The sequence below is a fragment of the Alosa pseudoharengus genome, unplaced genomic scaffold, assembly GCF_046254945.1.
Source record: "Alosa pseudoharengus isolate Yale_2024_CS ecotype anadromous, Long Island Sound unplaced genomic scaffold, YU_APseudo_1.1 YU_APseudo_1.1_scf_7, whole genome shotgun sequence".
In the NCBI taxonomy this organism is placed as follows: Eukaryota; Metazoa; Chordata; class Actinopteri; order Clupeiformes; family Clupeidae; genus Alosa; species Alosa pseudoharengus.
In genome coordinates this window covers 40,465,642-40,477,675 of record NW_027468859.1, presented here as the reverse complement: position 1 = coordinate 40,477,675, position 12,034 = coordinate 40,465,642, and the positions used below count along the sequence as shown (strand labels likewise).

General features: G+C 41.7%; 1 protein-coding gene across 1 annotated transcript in view; it reads left to right on the top strand.

Moving 5' to 3' along the window:
• The window catches only part of aig1 (androgen-induced 1 (H. sapiens)), a 79,313-nt gene extending 69,087 nt beyond the window's left edge, over window positions 1–10,226 (top strand). Inside the window, exons 4-5 of the mRNA XM_076271983.1 lie at window positions 2,637–2,752; window positions 10,046–10,226. Coding sequence (XP_076128098.1) covers window positions 2,637–2,752; window positions 10,046–10,226 — 297 coding nt within the window. The remainder of the gene's footprint in view (window positions 1–2,636; window positions 2,753–10,045) is intronic.
• Window positions 10,227–12,034: the final 1,808 nt, after the last annotated feature.

Below are 12,034 nucleotides of genomic sequence, written 5' to 3'. Positions count from 1 at the left end.
CTGACAAAAAAAAACATAGGCGCCAATCAGAGCTTCAGAGCTAAGGCGAGGCTACAGATTAGCGTTAGGTGTCGCTAAAGAACTCCCGTAACTCTCGCTACTTAACAGTAATTGCGCATGACATTAATTAATCCGCACACGAGTTTTATGTATTTTTATACCGTGTATTCTCCGTGTAAATTCATGCACCGAACCGTGACGCCCGTACCGTTTCGGTTCAATACGAATACATGAACCGTTACACCCCTAGTGTCTACAGTTCAGATTGTTACCCATCTGATGTGGCCTCTAACAATCTACGAGGTCCCTATCACTAAGGTCGAGAAACTACATTCCTACATTAAGAAGTGGCTTCGATGCCTGCGTTGTCAAAGCAGTATTGATGGGGTACTCTGGAACTGCCTGTCTCCAGCCTCACTGAAAAGTACAAGTGCACCAAAGTGAGGCTAGACATGACTGACTGAGTCTCAAGATGAAGCAATACAAGCGGCTGCTCCCAGACTGGCAACTGAGAGGAAATGGACTCCATCAGAGGCCATACAGCAAGCAAAATTCACTCTCCGACATGGAGATATAGTTGGACACATTCAGCAGGGAAGGGCAGGGTTTGGATTTTATGCCAGTCAACCAATGTGACACAAGGCTTCAGTCACCCAGAGAAGAAAGCTGGTGGTTGAGCAGGTTCGGCACCAAGAGGAGACAAAAAGATGCACAAAGGCAGTCTCAACAGTCCAAACAGGAGCAGCTGGGAAAACCTGGAACAACGCAAGCTCACCTGGAAGGATCTCTGGGAAATGAAAAGAAGTAGACTCAGAGCTTCATAATCACCACCTATGATGTTCTTCCTACACCCAAAAACCTACACCAGTGGGTAGAAGATCCCAGAAGATCAGAAGACGTGTGTTCTCTGCCAAACTCCAGCAACGTTGAGGCACATCGTTACCAGGTGCAAAACCAGCCTGTCCCAAGGCCGCTACACCAGGAGGCACAACTAGGTCTTGCCATCAACCAAAACCATCGTTTAAGAATGAACACAACCGTCCTTGACCTGGCCTGTGACTGGAAAATGCAGGTTGACCTTGACCACAAACTGGTCTTTCCAATAGAGATGATAACAACTACTCTCAGGCCAGATGTAGTCTTGTGGTCAAGTTCGCATAGGATATTATACATCCTGGAACTAACGGTACCATGGGGAGTTGCAGTTGAAGAAGAGTACGAACGAAAAAGCTTAAAATATGCTGAAATAGCTCAGGCAGAACAACACAACTGGCGTACCAAGGTGTTCCCTCTAAAGGTTGGGTACTGTAGATGGTTTGTTGCTAAGACTTGAACTGGGCTCCTGAAAGGAATGGGGATGCAAGGACAGGACTTCCTGCAAGCGGTCAAGTCACTCTCTGAGGCCATGTGACCATGCAAAAACGAAGTTTTGATGACGACATAGGCCCACCCCTAACCTTTGACATTTAAACCCAGCTACTGTTCTCGACTTGACACTCATTATAGCATTGCCTAGCAATACTAGTTTTCATACATACAGTAAACATCACAAACAGGTGCTGCGCAGAACTTTATTAGTTTTAAAAGTATATATACAGTATACTCTTTTGATTCTGTGAGGGAAATTTGGTCTCTGCATTTATCCCAATCCGTGATTTAGTGAAACACACTCAGCACACAGTGAGGTGAAGCACACACTAATCCCGGCGCAGTGAGCTGCCTGCTACAGCGGCGCTCGGGGAGCAGTGAGGAGTTAGGTGCCTTGCTCAAGGGCATTTCAGCTGTTCCTACTGATTGGGGTTCGAACCGGCAACCTTCTGGTTACAAGTCCAAGGCGCTAACCAGTAGGCCACGGCTGCTCCCAAAGGCAGTTCAAAACTGAATTGTGCTCAGGAATGCTTTACTCACGCGACTGCTTCGGAGAATGCATGGACTGTATAAAATAAAGAATTCTATATTCTATAAAATAGTGAATCGTGTAGCATCTGCACGGCCGCAGTGACATCTACTTGCCTGGCATATGCACTACAGCGTTTTCGCCCGTTTTCACCACTTTGTGAGGATGTAATAACTTTTACAAAGGGGTCGTTAAAGGTGTGAAAAATATCACCATCATTGTCATGTAGCCAAGGCCTGAGGCTGCTGAACAAAGCAGCAAACGGAAGGGGATGCGGAGCTCTCTGGAGGTGTCGTGGGCCTAAATCAACAAAACACCAAGGACAGAGGGTGCCCACCTGATGACCTCAATGAAACAGTGATCATTGACCTGTTGCATAAGAAATACAAAAATAAACAAGAACAAATCTCACACAGTTACAAAGAGAGACCTAAAACATCTTATCATGTTCATGCACTGTAATAATAATAATAATAACAAGCCTACAGATAACATGCACTGTAATAAGAAAAAGCCTAGGTGATAACAGTACAGTGCATTTTCATACACTGTAATAATAAGCTTGTTTTTTGTTAGTATCGTTTATTTAATTAATTTCGTTAAAATGTTGATACTTGACCATTTATTTTCACAAATATAACAACAGGAATTAAAAAATAGTATTTTGTATAGGTGAAAAGCATGTATTAGAAATACTGTGTATCCTTGTATTTACCTAATAATTAATTTCTTATTCAAGCACACAACAGTACTCCCCTTCATCATAATTGAGATGAGAACAACACCACACCGTTATCCAAGTCGGCTCTGTGGACTTCTGACTGTTTGCAGCTTCGCCATGGGATATGTGCTATGGTAACAGCAATTCACTTTTCTCCTTCAAGCTCCATTTTGATGATTCTTTTTATCATTTGTCATAATTAAACTTCATTGCTCTTCTTATAAATTGTCATAATTCAACAAGTAGTTCATAGTATCCTCAGTCAATGGGCTATTTTGATGGTGAAATCAGCACATTTGCAATGTTACACAGTACTCAATTTACTTTAGAGGGAGATGCAACATGGATGGATGAATCAGACCCATGCCGTGGAAAAGTTCATCATTTAGTTCAAAATGGAGACTTTCATATATACAAGCCTTTTTTGTTTTAATCTTGGTGATTTTGGCTCACAGCTCATGGAAATAAAAAAAAAATAGAGCAGGATTGATAGTGATAATGAGACGTATGAGAGGGACAAGGGAATGGAATCGGGGCTCATCTGGACACTATATTTGCCATATTTGGATGACAGGCATGAACGCCGGGTGGCAACATTCCGCCATCGCCAGGTTTAGGACATTTAACGGACATTGAATATAGAAACGACGTGGTTTTATGCAACTTCCATAAAAACAGAGCAGCATTAAGTAATAAAGTCAAATTTGAATATAACGTGGCCAAAAGCTATTAATTAGTCTTCCTGTCGAAGATCTCCAGATCAGTGATTTACGCCTATCTGATCCGCCATTTACCTGAATCCTTAACATTCAGGCATTCAAATGAAATGTAATTAATTAGCATGTAAATATTCTTTCTGCCTACCAGTGTATGATGCTTGCATGAGGGAAACATCCCAAAACAATGGCACCCATATAATTGCTGTTGTTTTGATAAGTATTTCTCATGCAAGCATCATGCAACCATGCAAAAACAATTAAACTATTGTAATTATATTTTACATGAGTAAAGCAGTCCTCTGATGTGCATGTTTTCACAAACATTTGTAAATAATCTTAGCACTTTAAACATTGACTGCTTTGAAGTGCATGTATAACAAAATAGTATAACAATAATATTTGTGATATCATAATGATAATTTGATGGGGGGTGGGTTCATGTAGGTTGGCCCTATGACCCCAAAATATGCCTTGACTGGGCCTCAGGTCAAATACGTTTGAGAAAGGTTGATGTAAGCGACAAAGCAGCAAGGAGGCATCGTATGATCATTTAAACAAGTTTTATGACAAGGTCGGTGAGGAGGTAACGTAAAAAGTTCAGATTTAATAAAGCATTCCAAAAAGCTCAAAAGATCCATGAAAAAGCTCAAAACAAAGTACAATCCCAACAAAGCAGTTTGACAAAGACTCAGTACAGCAGTAACAGAAAACCATGTTTAAATACACACACTAAATAATCACATGACGGACAAAGATGAACTTCAGGTGGCAAACCCAAAATGGCTGAACACACATAACAAGAGGCGGGGAAAACTGGAGCACATGGCACATAAAAAAACACAGGACACATGATCACACAACACAACACGAAAACAAGGTAATAGTGGCCACCAGAGGCCAGAAAAGTCCCAAAATCATAACAGAAATTATGCCACATGTCTACATTTAATGTTATTTAAGCCACTTCGAAAGTTTGTTTAGATCCAGTGACCCTGCCGTCATGGAAACGGAACGTCACACTTCGGTACTCTATTGTGAACCACTGATAGAATTCTAAAACCTTTATGACATCACCCATACTGTAGCCACTGTAGTCTCTAAGCTTATTAGGAAAGCCAAGACATTTTGCAGGTGTACAGCACCAGGTATACAGATTATGTAAACCCAATCCATGTTACGGTAAATATAGATCTCTGTAGAACAGCTGTAGATCTTGTAAAATCATGATAAAAAAACAAACAATGCCAATAGACAGACACAGAGATCAGAAGTGAGAGAGAGAGTGAGTGTATGTATGTACATGTGTGTGTGTGTTAAGGTGAGTGTGTGTGTGTATCAGAGATGGGGAATTGCTTGTCTTGGTTGAGCAAGAGCAAAAATGTTTCAGGATTTGTATTTGCAATCTTAAAGAGACACCAGGCAAGCCTGATGCTTTTTCTCTACGAAGCTCCACCTAGCGTCTGTATTTGTTGATACGTGTGCGGGCCCTTGCTCGGTCTGAAGCTCTTTTCCTTTTCTTTGCATCTTTCGTCAAGGGTTTTCGCTACTTCTTCGCCGGCTCTACCATTACACACACATTTGCAACAATCGCTGGCGTTTCGTTAGCCTGCCTCTGTGCTGGGGATGCAGGATGTAAACCGATCCTGCTTCTCGCTGGGCAGATACACCGAACTTACAAGCGGGATATTCTTCTTAGGGACCGTTCGGTATTTATGGAATGGACCACCGGAGGAAAATAGGGGAGGGTCATGTCTTTTTATTCTTTGTTGAGGGGAGGGTCACCCAACTTTTTTTAGTCTAGGAGGGAGGGTTACCCAACTTTTGTATTCATGAAAACAGCAAAACGTCCAAAAACAACGATGATCATCAAATTTCTCTCCCATATTGCTCCTCATAACAACCCGGCAGGTCCAAATCTCAGGACATAACGCCATAGCCTAATAGGCTCGAGATATAATTCCAAAGGGGACAGATAGGCTACTGCTTTTAAAACTTAACAAGATTGAACAAACCTTCCCGATCTTTGAAATTGCGATCAGTGACTGGCATCAGGTGAACGAAGCTTTTCGAAGTTGAATGGGCTATTAAAAACTATTTGCGCACCTCCATGTCACAGGAGAGATAGTGGGCTCGCCCTTCTATGAATTGAAAAAGACGTTGTAGGCTACTGTACCTGCAAGCTGGCCTATGATTGCTGAGTTTGCGGCAAGGTAATGTTAAGCAAGAATTTTTTTTTTTTTCTGAGTCAGGATATGGCGAGTCAATGTCATTTATTTGTCCAATGTTAGCCTACAGACCAGTTTCCATAGTGCACATCTTATCAATAGTTTGAATGTCGTGTGTGTTTCTGCTCATTGACAAATAGCGTTCAGCAGTGTTCGCCTTTGTTACACTTGGTTTCGTGATGAAGCTTACCCTAAACGGCTTATGACCAAATATGTGACTCAGCTAATGTTATAGGCTATACAATTTCCCCTCTTAAAGACAAGCGGGTGTAGCCTATTAGCCTACTATTAAAATGCACCGACAGTAGGCTACAGTAGGCTACCGCATGATTTCATGCACGTAATTAAAAAGGGCCTCGCACCTGTCAAGTTCGCACAGGGCCTCGCATCCCCTTGCGACGGCCCTGCAGCTCCTCCTAAGACAGCGAGGAAAAAGTTAAAATACGTGATAAACCCGGGAAAAGTTGACAGGTTTGTTTCGGTCCCGGTGATTATTTGTGAAATTGTGCAAATGACAGCCTTTTCAAGGCATTTCAAGGAAGGAGTCGTAGCATGCAAGCTCCCAAATTGACCCAGTAGCCTAAGGCATCAATAAATTGTTGGGACTGGGGAGGGTCATGCGTTTTTTCTCAATCACTTTGGAGGGTCATAGAAAAAATTCTTGCTGGCGAGGGAGGGTCACGTCTTTTTTGACTAACGCTCCCAAAACTCCTCCGGTAGCCCCTTAAATAAATAACGAACAGTCCCTAATTGATTATAGCCTGTAGGCCTACCAGCAATTGTTGAACATTTACCTGTACAGGACATTGACAGTAGCCCAGCCTAACAAGCAGATGTTGCAAAAAAGACGCAATTAATCAGAAATAAATAATGTAATCGGCATCGCTTTATTTAATAAACTGCAAGCAACAAGAGTGTTGAGTTCGCTGTGAGGCCAAACCCAAGAGCAGAGCCTATCTGTTAAGGTACTCGAGTGTGTGCGCCTGGAAAGACAATAGAAGATGCTTTCTGAATAGCACAGCGAAGACGGCTCTGGTCCTCCCATACCCTCCCCCCACTTCCTATAGACTACCATTATGACTTTGCCGTTTTGGGACATTAAGCTTTTTCACGTTAAGCCCCCCTCCCCCACCCCTTCTTTCACAAGCAGTGGGGGAGCACGGGGCACAAAGTAACACTTTTTGGTAGACAAAGGAGGGTTCTCCGCGCTTCTGTCGTTTGGCCACAATCCGGTGCAACCAGGCCAGGACAGATATTTTAGAGCAGGGGTGTCAAACTCATTTTCATAGAGGGCCACATCATTGAATTTATAGGTTACTGAGGGCCACATAATCGGCGAACATGTGCATGGTGCAACCATGAAATCGGTATTGCAGTATGGCTTATTCAAAATTGGTGTGTAATGGTCCTAACCACTTTAAAACAGTGTGGCTAAAATAAAAAACAAACAGCCTACAAATGTAACATTTTCAAATGCAACTTCTAGGCCTACAGTATTAGTTAACTGATCAATGCATTCATGGACTGACATTGATGAGAATAAACTGCAGTCAATAATGTGCATAACAATGTCCATAACGCATATCACCACTAAAATTAACTGTGGCTAAGAAAGGTACTGTGTGTGTGTGTGTGTGAGAGAGAGAGAGAGCTATGGTACGTACACCCACCCACCCCCACCCCCGCAAAAACAAATTCACGCGTGTACAATATTTGTCCGTTTCCCGGTCCGTGCATTGCAAAAAAAGTAGCCTACATAGCATAACGATATCCACATGCAATAATACAACAACGTCTATGATGACCTATTCATTTGGACAAATTGATACAGCCCTATAGCTAAAGTTACCTTTAGTTTTGTTCTAGCGTACCGTGACGTCTGGCTTTAAACAGCTGTAATCTAACGTTCTGACAAGCACATATTGCCTACCTTGTTCTTGCCCATCTGGAATAACTCCTCTAGCTTTGCTGCCTCCATCCTTTCTGTTTTCGTTGTTTAAACTTGTGATATCCATAACTTGTGAATTATCCCAAAATTGTGTGCTGATAACCATATATAGATAGCCGAGTAAAAGAAAACAACAAGTAGCCTAGTTGTGCCTGCGTGCGTATTCTGTCTTTAAAGTTTAATAATGTTCTGCACCTTTTACTAAAGAATAAAGAAAATTAAGAAGACATCTGAGCTGCACCGGCGTCTCTCCTCTCTAACACTTTTTGGCTTTGGCTAAATATTTCTAAAATCAACTAAAAGAGTTTCACTAGTCACATGTTTTAACAAGCAACACTTGTTATTGAACTAATAACAGACGTGTGTCGAAAATTTACTTTATTTTCCATACGGAGAAATAACATATGCAGAGTCTACCAAGGTCAATCTTGCCAAAAAAGCCCTCAAACCTGAAAACACATGAGGCAAAAGTGCAAAAAATCACAAAACTAACTAAACTAACACGCGCATATTTTTGTATTGCAATCATTGTAGCCTACAGTTGTAACAGCGCGTAACAGTCGTTTTACTCCCCGTATGCGCTCATTATAAAGAACATTTAACGTGTCCCAAAAACAGCTATCAATTAATCACCAAACGTCTTATAAACAAGTATTGCCAGGAGCAACACCTTGCAAAAAGTGATAACAATAGGCCTAGGCCTTTATATGGCTCTGCTTCTGCCTAGATTCGAACTCAGAACTGCCTGAACGTTGCAGACCTGTTCTGGAAATACGTGCATTAACCCACTCGACCGTCAGACAAAGCTATCTGCTTCGAGTGGGCCTATTGGGTAGGACTGTAGCCTACACTGGTTGCTGTGGCACAGTCTTGAGTGACCGAATTCGTTTTCCTTTGTCATATGAATGCTGTCATTTTGTTAACATTACTGTTAAGGAGATGCTGTAGGCAAAGGCTATATTTCAACCTCGTTAGTGTAGTAAAAAAAATCAGAACTATTCACAAGGTTTCTGGGCAGCATATTTATGTTCTGTTAGCAAGCGAACTTCTCATGACTACCGACAAAGTAGCCTACTGCCAGCTGACGAAGCTCTCATTTTAAAACATTACTGAGAGACAGGCACTGTACAATCAAGAAATCTTGCCACTGAATCCAAAACTATGTTTAACATTATGTACAAAGCTTAGGCTACAGTGGACTAGCATGTTGCAGGGGCTGCTAAAAACACAGAGAAACGCACTGAAAACTCGGCCAATCACAGCCCTTGCTGTCGAATGCGCCGTCCGGTTCGACCATGGAATGCCACAGCAGACTATGCTGCCCCCAAGCGGCTGCAGTTGTACTTACATTTCACCCAGCTGCGTGAATCACCTTGATCGTGAATGAAGTGTCAATTTTTAACTGGGAACCACTGTACATATTTATTGAACTGCATATTTTTATTGAATGATGATAAAGACAATCATTTATATATTTGCCTCTGAAATTCTCATTGTGTTGGTGTGAAGGGGAAATCCGAAAGTTTGGTTACATTATTGGAGTTTGCAGGGAAAAGACATGTCATACCCAGCATCATTTCTGCCTGTTGAGCGCATTGCTGGGAGTTTAAGCAAGACCAAAGAAAAGGTCACAGTCATACTTTCATTAAATAAATCAATTCAAGCTAAAATTAAGAGTCTATAATTAGGCTATAGGTACTGTGCCTGATCTATTTATACCAGAGCTTTTCTTTTTAGGAGGGGGGTCATGGGGGGACGCCAAGCAAGGCCCACGTCAATTTCCGACAATTCACGGCAGTTTTCGGTGTTGCCTGCAAATTGCAGTATACAGTCGTATACCTGAACTTCCACGACAATCTACAGTGCCGCATACTGACGAAAATCCCACTTTTCATGCAGTGTTAAATGCTTTACTACACACACTACTGGCGACGCGATCACCCATCGATTCAGTGAAGATACATGGACCAGACAACTGTTTTCTATTATGATGTATCAAAATTGCCCTGAAAAAAAAGGGGCCAATTAGAGTGATGCGACGGCCGTCGTCCCACTTGCCGTATGCGTTGCCCCATTCACTTCAATAGATTCTGTTCAATTTTGCCGGTCGCCTGCCATAAATCACCGTCGCATTGCCGGCCATGTGGGTAGGCCTTAAAGCCCCCCCCCCCGTGCGATCTGGGTTTCTGATGTGGCTCCTCCTGATGAAATATCTTGCACCGCCTATGTATAATTTTTGCTTTCATGTATCAAAGCCAAACTTGCTATGTGGACTTGTGGATCCATTGCACATACAATGATGGTGCCCTTTGAACTCTAGGGGGCACTGACATTAGCAAACATGTGTTTGGGCTTTTAGGATGTTGTGTTAATGCATGCAACTTTTGATCCGTATGCCCGATTTTCAAAAAGGAGGTACTGTTGGAATCCTTGGATTTAATTCAGTTTTAAGTGTAATAATGCCGATGACTTGTTTTTATAACCACTTTAAAAATGAATGTGAACTCACACTTTCTCACTTTCTTTTCTTCTTAGGATGTGTTGGGTCCATCATGTGACTGGAGTATGGGTTTACCCACTGTTAGAGTATCTTGGCACAATGTCCAAAGTCCTCTTTTTCTTTTCTCTGACCATTCTTATCAGTGTATACTATGTTCTTGGAGAAATTCTCAATAGTTATATATGGGACTTCACAACCAAGAGTAAGTCTTCATGAATCAGCAATTAGCATAACCTATGCTGTCTAAATGTTTCATAGTAATACTTGAAATAAAAGCATCATGATCATTCATAGTCTCACTTGAAATAAAAGCATCATGATCATTCTAGTGCATTTGTTTCATGATTGATGAGACAGTATAAGCCAAAAACATCAGAGATGTATAAATAAAAGCATGCTAGAAAAATACTTCATTGTAAGTCTCCTTGCCGTGGAGATCCACATGCTAGGGCTTCACCCATTTCTGGCAACACTCACACAGGTGGTCATCTAACTGATGGGCCTCCAATGGCTGAAACCTGAGAGCCGTCATGACACCTGGCTTTGAACCCCCCAGACCTCCAGCGACCACAACACTGAAGAACCAGACTATTTCACAAGGAAGTCACAAGACAAAGTGAACCAGAACAAAGTAAACCAGAACCAGGGTGGCTGTACACCATCACACTTACAACAATTCCCTACACCTGTAGTGACTAATACACAAAAAATTAACACACATACACACCATGAAATATATTTTTAACTGACTTGATAACAGGTTCAGGTTAACAACCATTTTTTTACTTGCAACAAACAATTCCCTACACCTGTAGTGACCAGTATGCAAACAATTAACATTTATTAATTAGATTCTATTTATTGAGTATTAACATGTAATTGACCTGTCGCTAAGCGCCACCCTTAGAACGCTGATGAGCCAATGACAGTCCAGCCTCAACGGGACTCGGACATCAGCTCGGACAACTCCATAGGAAACAACAGGGAGGAGGCATAAAATGACAAATTAATGGTTATTTATGGAGTTTATTAACTCAAAAAACCCCGACGGATAACCATGGACAAACGTTTTGCATGGGGGACGTGTAATACTGTTAGCTGGTACCCCGAGGCAGGCTAGAAAACGGGGTATATTTTCATCAACAGTAGCCTACAGGACGTCTCTCGCGTTTGCAACAGCTCGACGTAATGTAGGCTACTAAGCCAACAACGTGGGCACAGGTTCCCTGTTAAATCCCAAGATGAAAATGCTCATTAACCAACTACTATATTCTTACTACATCAAATATTAACGTAACCTAACATCTTAGTATCAATCTTCCACTAGCTAGCTAGCTAGCATTAACGTCAGTGGTTTTTGCACGGTGATTTGCACGGCTACTCCCCACAACTGCTTGTCACCTTGTATGTATTCTAATGTTTTGAATACAGCCCTCCATAGCATAATTAAGTCCCTTTTGATAGCTTCTTGAGGAAAGTAAATCCTTTATCGACCAAAACGTCCTCAAAGCCTGCTTTCATATACTGTCAGCTGCCATTGTCCACAATGTATTTCTAATCAAGTTTAGTTTGTTTGTCCGAGTTTTCACACGGTAACAATGGGGGGCGGGGCTTAGCGACAGGTCAATTGTTTATGTGCATGTTTTAAAATGACTTGGTCTTATCTGTTGAACTCTTGGAATTTCTATCAGCCAATTCTGATAGGAAAGACATGATTCAAATATTGCATTAAGGCCTGTTGCTATTTTATAAATCCACCTGTAGTAGCAGTATTGAATCTAATTAGTCATAACTGCTTGACTCACCTGAACAAAAAACAGTTTTTTCTGCAATACAGTGCCAAATAAACATTGTTTTGATGATAGCCTGGTGAGACAATGGCTTTCCCATTGTTTCCCCCCTGATGCTTGAGACGTAAGTCGAAGAGTGACAAAATTACGGTAGGACTGTGCAAACAGTCTAGCATTGCAATGTCAGTGTAGCCTACTGATTCATTGTTCCTTCATAGTTTGCAAGATATATTT